We start from the raw sequence: 19,542 nt of genomic DNA, 5'->3' as shown, positions 1-19,542 counted from the left end.
TGACATATTACGTAATTCAGATATTACAAACCAAAAATTCCGTCTGCTTGGTTTAACATGTAGTTTTGTTTGTTTTTTAGTATTGGTCAATACTGATATTGTTTCGATACAATAGCAGCATGAATGATTTATACTATTTTGTTGTGTAGAAGCCCTGCGATGAGGTGGCGACTTGTCCAGGGTGTACCCCGCCTTCCGCCCATTTGTAGCTGAGATAGGCTCCAGCGCCCCCCGCGACCCCAAAAGGGAATAAGCGGTAGAAAATGGATGGATGGCTGGATGTTGTGTAGAATGTGAGAAAGTCAAAGGCTTTCGGTATGGAAAACAATAATCGATTCATTATTACCATATTTTTGGGATTATAAATCGCTCCGGAGTATACGTCGCACCGGCCGAAAATGCATAATAAAGAAGGAAAAAAACATACACTACCGTTCAAAAGTTTGGGGTCACCCAAACAATTTTGAGGAATAGCTTTCATTTCTAAGAACAAGAATAGACTGTCGAGTTTCAGATGAAAGTTTTCTTTTTCTGGCCATTTTGAGCGTTTAATTGACCCCACAAATGTGATGCTCCAGAAACTCAATCTGCTCAAAGGAACGTCAGTTTTGTAGCTTCTGTAACGAGCTAAACTGATTTCAGATGTGTGAACATGATTGCACAAGGGTTTTCTAATTATCAATTAGCCTTCTGAGCCAATGAGCAAACACATTGTACCATTAGAACACTGAAGTGATAGTTGCTGGAAATGGGCCTCTATACACCTATGTAGATATTGCACCAAAAACCAGACATTTGCAGCTAGAATAGTCATTTACCACATTAGCAATGTATAGAGTGTATTTCTTTAAAGTTAAGACTAGTTTAAAGTTACCTTCATTGGAAAGTACAGTGCTTTTCCTTCAAAAATAAGGACATTTCAATGTGACCCCAAACTTTTGAACGGTAGTGTATATACGTCGCATTTTTGGGGGAAATTTATTTGATAAAATCCAACACCAAGAATAGACATTTGAAAGGCAATTTAAAATAAATAAAGAATAGTGAACAACAGGCTGAATAAGTGTACGTTATATGACGCATAAATAACCAACTGAGAACGTGCCTGGTATGTTAACGTAACATATTATGGTAAGAGTCATTCAAATAACTATAACATATAGAACATGCTATACGTTTACCAAACAATCTGTCACTTCTGATCGCTAAATCCGATGAAATCTTCTTCCTCGTTGTCGCTCCTGGTATGCGGCGCTAGCGTCCTTTCTTTCTGCTGCCTGATCGCCGTTTTCTGCTGCATATTTCACTACGTCCAGCTTGTAATCTGCAGTATATGATTTCCTTTTCGGTGCCATTTTTGTTCAGTTTTTATAAGTTACCGCCAATGTAGAAATTATCCATTTTAATAGCATATAGCATATAGCAGTTAGCATCTCATGACCCACAATGCACTTCTGCCATGACCCTCCCCCGCCGAATTCTTATTGGTTGACGTGTGTGTGACGATTGCTGACATTTTGCTTCGTCTCTTTAGGGAATGAGATAAATAATATTATTTGATATTTTACGGTAATGTATTAATAATTTCACACATGAGTCGCTCCGGAGTATATGTCGCAACCACGGCCAAACTATAAAAAAAACTGTGATTTATAATACCGAATAATACGGTAACTGTCTGGAACGGACTTATGCTGTGTTTAATTAAGTAGATTTTTTTTTCGACAAAACACAATTGTTCAGTAAGTTAACGACACAGTAAATTCTTCTGCCTTGGTCGACTTTGTATCTGTAAGCCAGTGTTTTTCAACCACTGTGCAGCGGCACACTAGTGTGCCGGGAGATACAGTCTGGTGTGCCGTGGGAGAATATGTAATTTCACCTATTTGGGTTAAAAATATTTTTTTGCAAACCAGTAATAATAATCTGCAAATGTGCCGTTGTTGAGTGTCAGTGCTGTTTAGAGCTCGGCAGAGTAACCGTGTAATACTCTTCCATATCAGTAGGTGGCAGCAAGTAGCTAATTGCTTTTTAGATGTCGGGAACATGGTTTGTCGTGATCACAAAATGCAGACGACATTGTGCAGGTAAAAAGATATCTAATGCTTAAACCAAAAATAAACAAAAGGCGAGTGCCGCTAAGAAAAAGCATTGAAGCTTAGGGAAGGCTCTGCAAAACTGAACTGGTTGCAAAGTTAACACAAACAGAATGCTGGACGACAACAAAGACTTACAGAGTGTGGAGCAGACGGCGTCCACAAAGTACATCCGAACATGACATGACAATCAACAATGTCCCCACAAAGAAGGATAGCGACAACTTAAATAGCCGTGATTGCTAAAACAAAGCAGGTGCGGGGAATATGGCTCAGGAAAGACATGAAACTGCCACAGGAAAATACCAACATAACAGGAAAGACCACCAAAATAGGAGCGCAAGACAAGAACTAAAACACGACACACAGGAAAACACCAAAAAACTCAAAATAAGTCATGGCGTGATGTGACAGGTCGTGACAGTACACCTACTTTGAGACAAGAGTTATAGTGAAGCATGGTTGGTTAGGGTTTGAATTCATATCCAACACTTGCGAGAACAACTTTTTATTGTCAATATCGGCTACTGAGTTTCATTTTTTAATGTTTTCTGCTGGTTGTGTGCCTCAGGATTTTTTCAATGAAAATAATGTGCCTTGGCTCAAAAAAGGTTGAAAAAAACCGCTGTAAGCAACATGCAACTGTAATGATTGGATACTTGTTTAAATTGACAAATGTGCTGTTTTAGATTTAATATTTGTATTACATGTCTAGGTTGTGTGCTATTGTGTGCTTAGGTGTTGTGTAGCTGCTAACTCCTAGTACCCTATGATGTTTACCTTTTGTAAGTGACTTGACTAAAAAAAAGACCAACCTTGTGTGTTTATTGGAGGACATTTAGATGTTAACTGGCTGCCCAGTTTACGCGCTGCAGGACTGCTGGTATCAGAGATTTTACATGCAATTTAAGACAATGTCAATGTCAGCATCGGATCAGGATACCTCCAATTTTAGATTGCATTTAAATACAGTGGTACCTTGTTTTTTTACAAGACCCCACTTTTCGGATGATTCAGTGAAAATGTTGAGCCTAATATTCAGCTTGTCAAAGCAAAGTGATGTCTCAGTGATGTTTTACACTTCTAAAAACTCCAGAGAGAAAGCAGAAAAAAAGCAAAATATGTCTTTCAGCTGCAAGGTTTGTGACAGCGAAGGCAGGCTGAACAGTGACGCTAACGAGACGAGGCAAATATGTTGAGGGAAACAATTGTTAGCGGTGTCACAGGGCGACACAGGTGGCGTGCAGGGTGTCAGATGTTCATGTGTTATATTGTCACTGTTAAAGCGCTCCTTTTCCTTTTGGGGCGACTGTTAAAAGACGCTTGTGTTGTCTTCAAAGAATTAACATCCTATCCGGTGTGCTGTTTTTTTTGCCCTTTATCTTTTTTTTTTACCACACTAAAATCTTCATTCCCAAACTTAAGGTCCTGCAGAATTTTTGTAGAGTTCATTTTGTTAGCTTGCATGTCTGCATGTGTGAGCATGAATACAAAATATCCCTTCCTGAGTTTTAAGTTAGCTTCCTCTCGACTTTGACCCTTAACATGCCTGTCCACGTGTTGTCATTCTAGTAAACGAAGGCGGCGTGAGACAGGCCTCCAACTCCTGCCCGGACCCGGGAGAGCCAGAGAACGGTAAACGCCACGGCAACAACTTCAGGTACGGTATTAGCCATAGCCGTATTGCAGAGACAAGACATGTCCACTCACACATAGCTACAGTTTGTGTATATGTTTAATTATCTACGCATTATTGTGTCAAGGTCTTACAATGCTTGTAACCTATATCTAAAAACACATTCTTGCGGTCTAGATACTATGTACTGCATATGCTTTGGTGTAAATCTTGCTCCACACTCACTTTTATAACTCATTTCTCGAGTCCGTCTGCAGGATGTTCGATTCTGAAGGCGTTTCTAGACTACAAATTAAACCACGCCTCACCCTATTTAAATATATGTCTTGAAGTCACCGCTATTTTCTTTCCAGGCACGGTCGAAAATAAACTTCACAAGCAAATATGTAGATTCACCCGGTCATAACTAGGAATGGGTACCGTTCACATTTAAACCGATACGGTACCTGGGAATCGACAGTACCGATATTTTGTACATGTGTATGTGTATGTTAATAAATAATTTTTTTGGGTGATAAAATACCTTTTTTTATTGCCGCATTCCAAACTTATCTGAGTGTCATTTGCAAGTATGACATCAAGTTGCAATTACAGTTGCAAGTCCAAGACATTAGATGGCAGTAGTGTATAATGTATGGTTTCAGTCTTTGCTGAAGCTAGTATTTTGTTGCGCCAAACAAAGTGTTAATACTGTATGTATTGTACTTATTACGCACAAGCTGTTTGATTGTAACATGCAACTTAGTTGTAGTTTTCAATAACAAATTTGGAGGTGTTGAAATCGCGATGTTAATTGGCAATTCTAATCAGTAGCATGTATTAGTAGCATATATTAGCAGCAAGCTAGCGCATTTTTGGAAAACTGGAGCCTTACTTTACTTATGTTGGAGTGTTTTTGAGACTATTACTTTGTTGGCATTAAACATTGCAACATTACCTGGAGGTGGGTTGGCTGTGTACGCTCTCAGTGCTGCTGGATTGATCGCCAGGGGGCTGTTGTTTTTGGTCAGCGACAGTGTTCAAATGCACAGGTGAGGCCCTCGGTTAGATTTGTGTGGTCAATATCGGCTGAATAGTTCAATATAGTGTATGTCAAGTTACATTTTAGTCAAACACAAAATAAAGAATCACTATTGTGGAGAGAAAGCCGGACTATAATTGCACTCACACAACATTGTGGAGCTATCACATGACAGAGCCTACTGGATCACTAAATGCGGCAAAGGTGTTAAAGTAAGACTATGCCTATAATATATTATACATGTAAAGTGAAATTGTAGTGTAAAACTTAAGTAAAAAAATTACAATGTAGAAATGAAGACAATAATGGACTCACACAACATTGTGGAGCGGCCATTATCTACTGACATGCTATTATGCTGTCTCCCATGGCGTAATATTGTCTTTATTACCGCAATAACACACCACACTATCATTTATCAAAGAGATTTTTTTAATTTTGTAAGTATATAGGTGTAAACAGAGGTACCAACAGCTAATACCCAATATTTATCTTTGAGGTAAGCGAATCTATTTTTTGACCATGGCACACCCGCTATGTGTGGACACTGTCAACTATTTATTATGCATGTCTATGTTGGCACTGCAGGCAAAAACCTTCTCACTTTTTTTGTTGCGCAGCATTGGCAGCACGGTCCAGTTCAGCTGTGGCGAAGACTACGTCCTCCAAGGAAGCAAAAGCATCAGCTGCCAGAGGGTGGCTGACGTATTTGCAGCCTGGAGCGACCACAGGCCAGTCTGCAAAGGTAAGGACAGAAATATTGATTTTTGTTGTTGTTTTTCTTTCTTGTTTAGCGGGTATCAACTGTATATGTTTTATAGTGCCGCAACCAAGTCGGTCCTTAAATACAGCAAAGCGCTCCTGATAGTATGGGCATGATTAGTGGACAAACTACAATATCGGGGAACTGTATCAGACAAATGTATGAGTTAATGGTCTATCAGCAGACACCACGGAGTGACAAATCTGATGGTTCATAGCGTATTACTTATGTCCACAGGCAACAAGACAGGTGGCTGACAATATTGACCGATTGCCAACCATTAAAGGTGCTCTTTGCACCTCCTCACTGTAACATTTTTTAAAGCACAAAATATAGCAAGAGTACCTCCAACATAAGCTTATGTTCACATTAGTGGTTTAACAGAACACATTTGTATGACGTTTGTCAATATTTTTTAAAATTACAAAGTTTATGTAATAAAAAATGTTATCGGCCCGAAAACAATGATTGGTGTTTACAGCAGTCACTCACCCAATCTCATCAACATGTACTTGCAGGGAGTGTGTACACACATACAAAATAAGTCCAAGAGAAGCAACAATTGGCAGTCATGTTGTTGTTATGACGGTCCTCCTGGTAGGGGGGTATCCCTTTATGGAGGATGCCTGTGCGTGACTTTGTTTAACATGGGAAGACTGGTGCACAGACAGTCACCACACGATCCTTGACAGATCCAGGTCTGGGTCCAGTGGCATGGAGTCCAAGACGACTGGGGACCCTTTTCTGCTGCAGCCTTCATCCGCCATCCCGATGTACAGGCCTTGGTAATCAATGTCAATGTATTTATTTGTAAATACTAGGGATGTAAATCTCTTTGTGACGGACTATTCGATTTGTCTGGAGAAACATAAGTTACAATGCAATTCAAAAATAATTTATTTAAAAAACAGAACAATTCGATGTGATTTGATTTAGTGTATGAACGATTCAATATGATTTGATACAGTGTATTAATGATTTAATTCTATCTTAACATTTGTTGATGGACACATTATTTTTTACTCCACAAAAGAATAAAAACAGTATTTCCTGTGCATATGCTCCTCCTCATGTTAGAGGATGAATAGTTAGGACCTTGGCACCAAGCGCTCAGACTAGATCTGTCCAAGCTAAGTCTATGAGCATTAATCTATCTTAATATTTGTTGGACACATTCTTTTTTACTCCCCAAAAGAATAAAAACAGTATTTTCTGTGCATATGCTCCTCCTCATGTTAGAGGATGAATAGTTAGGACTAGAGATGTCCGATAATATCGGCCTGCCGATATTACCGGCCGATATATGCGTTAAAATGTAATATCGGAAATTATCGGTATCGTTTTTTTTATTATCGGTATCGTTTTTATTTTTTATTTTTATTTTAATTTTATTTTTTTATTAAATCAACATAAAAAACACAAGATACACTTACAATTAGTGCACCAACCCAAAAAACCTCCCTCCCCCATTTACACTCATTCACACAAAAGGGTTGTTTCTTTCTGTTATTAATATTCTGGTTCCTACATTATATATCAATATATATCAATACAGTCTGCAAGGGATACAGTCCGTAAGCACACATGATTGTGCGTGCTGCTGGTCCACTAATAGTACTAACCTTTAACAGTTAATTTTACTAATTTTCATTCATTACTAGTTTCTATGTAACTGTTTTTATATTGTTGTACTTTCTTTTTTATTCAAGAAAATGTTTTTAATTTATTTATCTTATTTTACTAATTTTTTTAAAAAGTACCTTATCTTCACCATACCTGGTTGTTCAAATTAGGCATAATAATGTGTTAATTCCACGACTGCATATATCGGTTGATATCAGTATCGGTTGATATCGGTATCTGTAATTAAAGAGTTGGACAATATCGGAATATCGGATATCGGCAAAAAGCCATTATCGGACATCCCTAGTTAGGACCTTGGCACCAAGCGCTCAGACTAGATTCGTCCAAGCTAAGTCTATGAGCATGAACTGATGAAAACTACTCGGATGAGTGGCCAAACATCTTCTAAGATAAATGATCAGTTGAATAATAATCCGGGAACACTCCTAGGCACATTCGTCTTCAAATGTAAAAACAATTATATAAATATGACATGCTTCCAGTATTTTCACATTTTTAAAACAACATATATCCCCAAAGATGTTTTATAAAGTAAAAAGGCAAACACACGTCACATGTCAAGTATATTTATTTTCCAAGAGTCAAGTCAAGTCAGTCACGGTTTGGCCCCCAGGCCACCAGTTGTACAGCCCTGCTCTATATGCAGCAACTATTTGAGTTCCATAGAGATTCATCATTCTAGCTCATGTTGTATTGAGGATCTTTGACTAGCGTTTATGTAGTAGGTCCTTAAAACAGCAGAGCTCTTAAGATTTATGACAATGTTCGCCAGTAGAAGTAACAAAAATGAAGGTATGGCAGAGCCCTGCATTGTCATAGATACAACATCAAAATAATGGTGAAGGAGGAAGTCTGGCCTCTTTGTTTCTTAGCTGAAAACCTGAATAAACTTGCAGAATAGTCCCGCTATAAATGTTCATATTTTTTTTAAACATTGTGATGAATGAACTAGTGTCATAGTCAACAGTTTGCTTCTTTTTTTGGCTTTTTAGCCCAACGCTCACCCACACTTTCCGTGGGTTTCCAACGTCTGGTTCTATCAAGTTAAGAATAGGTAGAGAAAGAGCAAACAAGGTTAGATGTGAGAATCCAAAGAAACCACAGGCCTGTGGACTTTCTCCACAGCCGTATCAGCGTGACGTCCTGGCCTTTTGTCAATGGACTGTAAAAACCCTGTGTCCAATATCTCTGCCAGTTCAGTTACTTCAGGTGCCATTGTTCAGTAGCAACATAGACTCTACGTTACCAGAAAAACTGGCTTTACTTTCACACACCGGCTCCAGTTTTTTCCCCCTCAACTCCAACTTGCATACCGATAGCGGAGCGAGGCAAAGACGGAGAGCGTCCGTCACGTTAAATGCCAAAGTCGTTTGTCAACGTCTCTCTCTTTTCAGGAGGGCTTGGCGTCCGCTTGGCTGGAGACACACTCTTAGAGATAGAATGACAAATTTATGGAGGACGTTCGTTGCTGTGGTGCAACAATAAAAGGAATTATTTTGTCAGTCAACTAATAATCAGCAAAACAATTTGAAATGCCAAAATCAAACTGTAGAGAAAGCAGTCAGTGGAAATGAGGAATTTAGAGTTAGACTTTAGGTAATATTTGGACCAATCTTCGAACACTGAGATTTCAATTCTTCTAAAATCCAATGTTACCATGTGTCGATACCTTTGTTGCTTGTGACTTCATGTCCGGTTTCAGACGAAACACCTGCTCAAATACCTGGTGGGCAGGCAATCAATCAAACAAGCACTCAACAAAACTGCCTCTCTATAATGCTGAACTTGCCCATGCCAACAAAGCAAGTAGTCTCATAGAAAGCGCTCGAACAAACAGTAAGGCTCCACTTTTTCAAAGATGCTAATTTACATTGGCTGTCATGTACATGCTACTGATTAGTATTAACAACTGTACATACTAATTTCAACACCTGCACATTTGGTAATGAAAAAACAACTAAGATGCACATACAATCAAACAGCAAGTGTGTAATAAATACAATACTTATAGCACAAACACATCGTAGGGTGCAACATAACACTAGACTGACACATTCAGCTTCATGGCGAGACTACCTCCTAGCGAGGCAACCAGTGTTAATTTTCAGTTTTTAATTTAGTTTTAGTCATAGTCTTTTGACGAAAATGTTTTTTAGTTTTACTCACATTTTAGTCATCTAAATTAATTTAGTTTTTGTCATTTAAATTCTTCAACATTTTAGTTGATGAAAATTACAGTAAATTTTGTTGACTAAAATAGAAAGTGTAACGGATAACACATCTTTGAAGACGTCTTAAAACCACATTTATTACGGTTATTGCAGAACATCTCAAAAACTAAATTCACAACAAGACTTGATCTCCATGAATATTTTAAGTACATGTTACATTAACTTGACTGTGTGTTATTATTTTAGCTGAAAATTAAACATTGTTTTCAAATGTTGAATAATATATGACTAAAATGGTCATATGAAGAAGTTAGTTTTACTCTATATTTTGTATAACTACAGTGAGTGTGCACAATTGACATCTTGGCCACTGTCCCGTCTAACTATACCAAGTACTCTTATAAATCTAGGACGTATATAAATCTCACATACCTGTCCTCCTTTGTTTGTTGTCAAGTGGTGCAATTAATAGCTGAACAGTGTGTCGAGGACATCGATTAAGTGTGCTGTGCAAGTATCTTGCCTATTAGATTGATGGGCAAGCTCACCCAGAGTGTACAACAAAAGTAGTTTTATCAAAGTGAAGTTATCAATCTCAGTTTTTTGAACATTTTAAAGGGTAATACTAGCTGGAGTTTTGTCGCAGCCATCATTAATACCGTTTATCGTTACATCCCTGCAATACAGTCTTTTTTCCCAGTGAAAAAAATCCAAACACCGTGTCTTAGTAGTTGTAGTTCTGATTGGATCCCCGCCGTGATGTACAACCCGCCCTTCCCCTGCATGCTACTGTGATTAGATAGATTCCTACATTTTCCCACCCGTCTAAAGACAAAATTGAATATGATTGGATTTCGTCTCTGTGAATTATTTTCATCTTGATTTTAAAGTTAATTGTCAATTAATTTTGTCATTGTTTTTATCAACGTGCATTTGTTGTGATTCATTATCGTTCTATTTTAGTCAGGGTAAAATAGGTTCTTGAGGATAACTAAGATGAACATTTTTACTCAACGAAATCAACACTGTATGCAACACACCGTAGTCCAGAGTCGTGTATAAAAAAAGTATGGCCAACTAAACAACAGGCGCCATGTTTGCTACCAAGGACGTGTGCGTTGCGGTCGTTCTGAAAAACAAATATTATATATATATATATATATATATATATATATATATATATATATATATATATATATATATATATATATATATATATATATATATATATATATATATATATATATACATATACATATATTGAGCCGCATATCCTTGGTTTCGGACCTACAAACCTACAAACTGTCCTTCCATGTAAGGGTGATGACTCGGCTCGGGTGAAGCGTGGTGGAAGACTGGCCCGTGCTGCGTCTGAGAGTGTGCGGCTCCTTCCGTAGTAGTGGTCCATCCGCTCCGATGTTGTCTGAACTGAGTGAGCCTGTTGTCGGTGCGAATGGCGAGCGCGATAAGCTCGTCCAAACCGGCAGGTAGATCCGATGGGACGAGAAGATCCTGAATCGGTGTGGTCAGTTCTTTCAAAAATATGTCATAGAGGGCTGTGGATTTCCACCCGCTCTCCGCCGATAGCGTGCGGAACCGGGTGGCGTAGTCGCATACCGAGTCTCGGCCTTGCCTCAGTCTGCTCAGCTCCTGCGCTTTCTCTCGGTCATCGGTGACTGGATTAAAAGTCGTTCTTAGGGCTGCTTGGAACTCCGTGAGCGAGCTGCAGATAGCTGAGCGCCGGCCCCATTCGGCGGAAGCCCAAGCTTTGGCACACCCCGTGAGATGGGAGATCATGAAAGCAATTTTTGCTCGATCAGTGGATAAGGCGTGAGGGTTAAATTCTAAATTAATAGAACAGTCTATGATGAAAGTCTTGCATTGTCCTGTTTCACCTAAAAATGTAGCCGGGAGTTAGCCAATTTACTTCCGGCTCCGGCATATGACGTAGGCGGAGCGGGTACGGGAGCCGAAGTGGTGGTTTGAGGGAGTCGCACGACCATCCCCTGTAGCTGGGAGGTAAGGTGGCCCATATAATTGTCCATCGCCATCTGAAACTCCTCCTGGTGAGAGAGGCGGGATTCTTGATCTTGTAGGATTGCTGAAAACTGTCCTTTCTCTGCTGGGTCCATACTGGCCAGAATGTACTGTCAGGCTTGGTCAAAATTAGGACTCAGATGCAGAGTAGGGGACAATCCGGCAGGCTTTTATTTTGAAAGCTACTTTTCACCTCCTTAGTCAGGGAAATACAACATAGGCTTTAATCTGACAACTCGGCGAAAAAGGTTCCACAAAAAAGGAACAACCGAAAATCACTCCGAAAGGAGGAAACTAAAAATATCAATAACGAACTATACTTAGCGCAGGATATAATCTATGAAATTTATCAATAACAAAAGACGCTCCAAAAGGAGGGAGAAACAATGGCTATAAAACGTCTTCACAGTTTCTTATCTAGAAAAATAGTGAACAAAAATTGTCACTCAAAAAATTGAGAAAAAAGAAGAACTATAAGAAAAAACTGAAACTCACCACTCCGGCTGCAAAACTAAATAACTAAAAATCACTCTGCTGAGGCGGACAAAAGGAAAACTCAAAATACCAACAAAGGAATTCAGGATCAGGATACTCAAACGAGAGACGAGACATGAAACAACGAGACTGTGGAGGGGGGCGTGGCCTGCGGGCCTGTCGCGGAGCGGGGTGTGTAAGGACCGGCCTCGAAGCACAGCTGGCAGGAGATTGGATTACCCAGCTGGGGCTCATCATGCAATCACCTGCCATGCTTATTAGCAGCAGCTGGGCCGAGACACAGTTGTTGGAGTTGGAGTTGCCGAGCAGGACATTGACAGACTGAAAAGTCACAGAGCGGAAACTGGAAAGTTGGGTGTGTTTTCCTAGCGTGTGTGCGATGCCAAATAAAAAGCCATTGCTAACACCAGACATCCGGGCTATCGTGGAGGTTTGTCGGCTTCTGGTAAACCAACGGGAGGAAGACTTCCACAGAGACATTCTGGCACTCCAATCCAATCCACTTTATTTGTATAGCACATTTAAACAACAAAAATGTTTCCAAAGTGCTGCACAACAATATTAAAAACAATATTCAAATAGTTTCCTTAGCTCCACCAATGACTGAATAAAAACAAAAAAAATAAATATAAAAACAATATAAAAATAAATATGATTAAAAATTATTTTAAAGGGTAAAACCAATTAAAACAATGAATAGAAATCAACATTTAAAAACACAGAGGACCACACAACTCACGTAGTGTTAAAAGCCAGAGAATAAAAGTGGGTCATAAGACGAGACTTAAAACACTCCACTGTGGGAGCAGTTCGAACATGGAGGCGCAGAGTGTTCCAGAGCTTAGGGCCGACCACAGAGAAGGCCCTGTCTCCCCTGGTTTTAAGTCTCGTCTTGGGCACCATGAGCTGGATTTTGAAAAGATCCGAGATATAATGAGGTGCCAGTCCATGCAAAGCTTTAAAAGCAAACAGCAACATTTTTAAATCAATTCTAAAATGAACAGGGAGCCAGTGCAAAGTTTAAAAATTGGGGTTATATGCTCGCGTTTCCTGGCCCCTGTTAAAAGTTGTGCTGCCACGTTCTGGACTAATTGCAACCGGGAGAGAGCTTTTTGGCTAATATCAGCATAAAGTGCATTGCAGTAGTCCAGGCGACTTGAAATAAAAGCATGCACGCCTTGTTCAAAAAGGTTAAAAGAAAAAACACGATTTTAAAACGCCATTGACATGTTTGTCAAGTTTAAAATAGCTGTCTATAGTGACGCCAAGGCTGGTGACTTTGGGACGCAAATAAATTTGCAATGGTCCCAAGTCAGTGAGGGCCGGACCAAAAACTAAAATTTCAGTTTATCCCTCATTCATTATTAAAAAATTCTGGGCAAACCAAGCCTTGACGTCGCATAGACAGTTGAGAAGGGGTGTCAGTGGGCCGTGGCCTTTTGAAATCGGCATACAAATTTGGCAGTCGTCCGCATAAAAGTGATAAGACACTCCATGCCTCTTAAAAATCTCTCCAAGAGGGAGGAGATATAGAGCAAACAGGATGGGGCCTAGAATAGATCCCTGGGGGACACCACAGTAAAACGGAGCAGAAGAAGAGGTGGCGTCCCCCAGCCTGACAGAGAAGGACCTCTCTGACAGGTAGGATCTGAACCACTCTAATGCAGTCCCCCTGACACCCACACAATCTCTCAGGCAGTCTAAAAGAATTGTGTGGTCGACTGTGTCAAAGGCAGCTGTAAGATCTAAAAGCAATAAAATGGCAGAGCTGCCAGAATCAGACATTAAAAGCAGGTCATTATAACCTTTAAAAGTGCAGATTCAGTACTGTGCAAAGCTTTGTATCCGGACTGAAATGGATCTAAAGTGCTATTTTCATCTAAAAAAGGCTGCAGTTGCGCCGAAACCCATTTCTTAAAAATTTTTGACACAAAAGGTAATTTGGAAATGGGCCGATAATTTGACAAACTTGTAGGCTCAAGACCTGTTTTTTTGATCAAAGGCTCAACAACAGTACCTTTAAAAAAAGAGGGCACACTGCCAGAAAGCAAGCTGCTGGTAATGGTCCCTAACAGACAAGTCAATAGAGTCCCAGACTTCTTTAAAAAAGCGAGGGGGAACTGGGTCTGTGGGACAGGATGAGGGTTTAAGTTTTTCAACTATTCTTGTAAGCTCAGGCATCGACACAGGCTCAAACTGACAAAACACAGTCGAGCACTGAGTGCCCACATTGAAACTCAATGGAGAAGGAGATAGATTTGCCCGAATAGAAGCAACCTTGTCATTAAAAAAGGAGATACATTTTTCACAAGTTTCACTTGTCATCTCCAGTGAAGTGGCTGGATTCGGATTAAGAACAGAACTAACAGTTTTGAAAAGAACACGTGGCTTGCTGACACTATTTGAAATTAAGTCTGACAGATATTTTGTTTTCTCAGCTTTAACCACACTTTGATAATTCCGACAGCTTTCTTTTAGAATTTGATAAAAGACCTCCAAGTGATCCCCTTTCCACTTACGGTCCGCCCTCCGCCACTCCTGTTTTGACTTTGGACGTATAGCTCTGGGGGGCACTGGACTGTCCAGAATCTCAGAACATGTGGAACTAAAAGAGCAAATCAATTGTTCAGTGTCTGCAGAGTGATATACTCTGCATGGACACAGTGAACAAAGGATAAAAGGCGACTGCAGTGTCAGACCTAATAACGGCAAGCGGTTTTACATCTGGGTCCAAACTTAAATTGAATATGACAGGACTGTGATCGGAAAACACAGCATCACCAACAACGACATTGTCAATATTAAAACCATAAGACAGTACAAAGTCTATAGTGTGTCCATTCACATGTGTTGGGCCAGTAACATGCTGAGCCAAATTAAAATCTTCGATCAAGTCCAAAAACTCTCCAGCGATGGGTTTAGAAGGACAACAAACGTGTACATTAAAATCTCAGACAATTTAAATCTTGTCGTAGCGCACCAGACTAAAAGCAATGAACTCCGAAAAGTCCTTGATAAAGTCTTTGTTGTGCTTTGGTGTTCTGTAGATTACAGCACAACATACTGGATCAGTCTGTCGCAGCTCGAATCAGCTCAGTTCAAAGGAGGGAAAAGACCACTCGACGATCACCTTGTTATGAACGCTTTCCTTAAAAACAATAGCTAAACCCCCGCCACGACCGCTTGTTCTCGGCGTGTTAATGAAAGTACAATCTGGAGGCAATAGCTCTGAGAAAGCAGCACACTCACTGGTGCCAATCCAGGTTTCTGTCAAGAACAGTACATCCAAAGAGCGTGATGAGAAAAAGTCCTGGAGAACGAAAGTCTTGTTCATCACGGATCTCGCATTCATGTGTGCACACCTCGTAGACGTTGTTTTAGCCATGTGCGATGCCCAGCTCAGCGCTCGAAGATTAGCCAGGGACACACCACCTAAGCCTCGGTGAGATGAGCGGAGAGGGCGCAGCGCGCAGGGATCCTCCCACTGTCCGATAATGGGCACCAACCAAGACCCGACCGGTCGAAGCGCGCGCCGTGACAGGTAGCGACCAAAACAATCGCTGTACTCCCGGGGAAGTGCAGAGGACCACACCGCGTCAGGATAAAGTGCCAACCAGGCCTTCACCTTTACCAGTCGGCCGGATCATACTCCTCAGCGTTTCCGCTTCCTGGGCAGCAGCGCGTTCACCCGAAGGAGGTACTCGGGTAGGTCGGCAAGGTAAAATTAATCCGAGTCTCTTGCATTGTAAAGTTCACATGATTGTACTGATTCCTTAATCTTTAACAACTCCTGGCGTTCATACAATAGAAGTGAGTTGATGGTCCTCGAAATACACGTCAAAATAACCATAAAACAGACGACACTGATCAAGGACAAGCAGCAAGCCAGACACCCTGGCGCCATCTTGTTTTGACAGCCTTTTTCACATCACTTCAAACAACTCAGCGATGACGTCAGACTGATGACACAAAAGGAAGGGCAAGTGACCTGAAAGGAGAGGAGAGTTACTTTTCAAACTAAAACATGAAATTCACAAGACAGAAAAAAGCAAGACAAGACATCCCTCACCGCGGTGTGACAATTTTTAAATGGAGTTTATTATTATTACATTTATTTACACCCACAAAATTACTGAAAATTGGTACCGTTGATTCCCAAGTACCTCAAATGTGAATGGTACTCATCCTTACATGTAATACAGATATACTCAAAGTATTATTATCATTGGACAAATGATCATCTACCTATAGACAAGCAGTTGCTAAGTAAGTACGACGTTTTGCTTGATGTTTTGTTTTTTAACCCATCCTTCTTAAATTCCACACGTTTACCAAATTTGGTGGTGTTTGGGCTAAACACGCTAACCTTTACACGAGGTGTTCTGTGGAGCTGTTTAAGACATTTCAAGTCAATCAGACTTTTGAAGGTCAAACTTTTCAATAATAACGCTGCCCTGTGGTGTATTTACAATAGCACAGCCAACACAGTTGGGGTGCATGTTCTGATACTTTTACACCCTTTTGTGTGCGGCGGTTTACGAGTAGCAAAGTTAGTTTACACCAGCCCTTCTCAAATAGTGGGGTGAAACCCCTGGGGTGCGCAGTGTGATCCCATGGGGACCCTAAGGAACATGCTTTGTCAGTATCATGTTTCAAACCCTGCTTCGAAAAGATGTACACTAAAAAAGGTGCTCATTGTAGCCTTTAACCTTGACTTCCTCATTCCTCACAGAACAAATTATTGAATTAATTTTTGTTTTGTAGATTGAGTTGTTTTAAATGTTGCGCTCCTGAGTTAATGTTGCTGATCAATTAGAATGTATTATTATTCATTGAGTTTATTTAATCATATTTTTTTAGTATCAAACGGTTCAAATTGGTCAAAAAATTGTTATAGTTATTTATTTTTATTTTTTGGGGGTTTTTTTCAGGAAAATGTATATGCATTTTAAATATTTTTTGTTACATACTATAAAGTTAAAGTTAAAAGCCTACTGAAACCCACTACTACCGACCACGCAGTCTGATAGTTTATATATCAATGATGAAATCTTAACATTGCAACACATGCCAATACGGCCGGGTTAACTTATAAAGTGCAATTTTAAATTTCCCGGGAAACTTCCGGCTGAAAACGTCTATGTATGATGACGTTTGCGTGTGACTTCAAGGGTTGAAGGAGACATTTTGGAATAGCACGGTCGCCAGCTTAAATCGTCTGTTTTCATCGCTAAATTCCACAGTATTCTGGACATCTGTGTTGGTGAATCTTTTGCAATTTGTTCATTTAACAATGGAGACTGCAAAGAAGAAAGCTGTAGGTGGGATCGGTGTATTAGCGGCTGGCTACAGCAACACAACCAGGAGGACTTTGAGTTGGATAGCAGACGCTCTACCGTGAGTACAGCTTTGGCTTCCAAACATTTGATCGCTTGCCCGTACATGCGTGCCGCTATGTGCATGTCACGTACGTAACTTTGGGGAAATATATGTTTCTTGCCGACTCTGATGGCGGCCGGGGTGTCGTCGAAAGCTACAATGCCCGCCGCCGCGCTGCTGTCCTCACCTTGACTTCCTCCGTCTCCGGGCCGCCGACCGCATCGATGATCGGGTGAAGTCCTTCGTTGCGCCGTCGATCGCTGGAACGCAGGTGAGCACGGGTGTTGAATGAGCAGATGAGGGCTGGCGTAGGTGGAGAGCTAATGTTTTTAGCATAGCTCTGTCGAGGTCCTGTAGCTAAGTTAGCTTCAATGGCGTCATCAGCAACAGCATTGCTAGGCTTCGCCAGGCGGTACAGCATTAACCGTGTGGTTACAGGTCCAGGGTTTGGTAGTATTGTTGATCTTCTGTCTATCCTTCCAGTCAGGGGCTTATTTCGTCTGTTTCAAATGCAGTTAAGCACGATGCTATCACGTTAGCTCCGTAGCTAAAGTGCTTCGCCGATGTATTGTCGTGGAGATAAAAGTCACTGTAAATGTCCATTTCGCATTCTCGACTCTCATTTTCAAGAGGATATAGTATCCAAGGTGGTTTAAAATACAAATCCGTGATCCACAATAGAAAAAGGAGAGAGTGTGGAATCCAATGAGCCAGCTTGTACCTAAGTAACGGTCAGAGCGAAAAAAGATACGTCCTGCACTGCACTCTAATCCTTCACTCTCACGTTCCCCATCCACGAATCTTTCATCCTGGCTCAAATTAATGGGGTAATCGTCGCTTTCTCGGTCCGAATCGCTCTCGTTGCTGGTGTAAACAATGTGCAAATGTGAGGAGCCCTTCAACCTGTGACGTCACGCTACTTCCGGTACAGGCAAGGCTTTTTTATCAGCGACCAAAATTTTATCGTCAATGTTCTCTACTAAATCCTTTCAGCAAAAATATGGCAATATCGCGAAATGATCAAGTATGACACACAGAATGGATCTGCTATCCCCGTTTAAATAAGAACATTTCATTTCAGTAGGCCTTTAAAGTACCGCTGATAGTCACACACATGCTTGGTGTGGTGAAATTAGCCTCTGCATTTGACCCATCCCCTTGTTCCACCCCCTGGGAGGTGAGGGGAGCAGTGAGCAGCAGCGGTGGCCGCGCTCGGGAATCATTTTGGGGATTTAACCCCCAGTTTCAACCCTTGTTGCTGAGTGCCAAGCAGGGAGGTAATGGGTGCCATTTTTATAGTCTTTGGTACGACTCGGCCGGGGTTTGAACTCACGACCTACCGATCTCAGGGCGGACACTCTAACCACAAGGCCACTGAAAACAATGTTGATAAAAAATATACTTTGTTGTAAATTATTCTACATTTCTTTTTTGTCTTTTATTTAATGTTTATATGGATACAACGTTATGCAGATGTGTACTTATAACAATTTTATAGACAAATTATACTATGTTATAGTTGCGGGGCAGGTGTGAGATTTTTTCTTCTTCTGGGGGTGCATAACAGAAAATAACTGAGAAGCACTGGTTTACACATATGGTAAATATTTACTTTGAATTATTGCACTAGTAGCAAACTTAATGTAATCAGTATAAATCACAGCACGAGTAAAACTCTACTTATAGTGGAAGTAAAATCCCTGTTGGGATGTATTCAGCTACTTCAGTGACAAATAAAAAGAGCTGATGTGACATTTACATTCAGCCCAGTCCACCGCGATGCTACCTGCTCACGCTGACAGAGTAATCCGCCTACAATTCCCATCTTTCTTTCTTTCTTTCTTTCTTTTTTTTTTTTTTGCAGATGGCAATGTCGTGTTTGCACCAACTTAAGCCGGTCTGGGCTAGAAATTGCCAGAAGGAATTAGGTTCCTTTGCAATACAATAGGAGCATGGGTAGTTTAAAAGCTTCTTGATGATTTCCCATCGCGGTGTAATCTCGCCACTCCTTGATTGGACAAGCTTGGTTGCTAGGTGTATCAGCAATACTGTACTGGATATTAAATGTTTTCCACCCTGAGGGGGAAGGTTCTATTTTGTGACAAGCGGAGCACTCTCAATATTCCACACTATGCTCCTTAAACTAAGCCATTGCCACCAAAACACCCCATTTTAAGCTTTGGGGCTTTGTTTGCAATGTTTGCATTTGCCGAGGAAATGTTCTCGGACTCGCCTCTACTTCAAATACACTCTCAGACTTGTTGTTGTCAAAAAAAGATATGTGGTGGTGTTATGTTGTC

General features: G+C 40.6%; 1 protein-coding gene across 2 annotated transcripts in view; it reads left to right on the top strand.

Moving 5' to 3' along the window:
• The window catches only part of csmd3b (CUB and Sushi multiple domains 3b), an 822,373-nt gene that overhangs the window by 529,025 nt on the left and 273,806 nt on the right, over positions 1–19,542 (top strand). Inside the window, exons 8-9 of one of the 2 annotated variants that reach the window (XM_062056514.1) lie at positions 3,669–3,756; positions 5,374–5,498. In XM_062056514.1, coding sequence (XP_061912498.1) covers positions 3,669–3,756; positions 5,374–5,498 — 213 coding nt within the window. Of the gene's footprint in view, positions 1–3,668; positions 3,757–5,373; positions 5,499–17,176; positions 17,261–19,542 lie in introns of those variants that run through there. The other variant, XM_062056513.1, reaches the window with a different exon arrangement.

Source organism: Entelurus aequoreus, linkage group LG08, assembly GCF_033978785.1.
Source record: "Entelurus aequoreus isolate RoL-2023_Sb linkage group LG08, RoL_Eaeq_v1.1, whole genome shotgun sequence".
Taxonomy (NCBI): domain Eukaryota; kingdom Metazoa; phylum Chordata; class Actinopteri; order Syngnathiformes; family Syngnathidae; genus Entelurus; species Entelurus aequoreus.
Note: the sequence above shows the minus strand (reverse complement) of the source record. Positions and strands in the feature narration are given on the sequence as shown.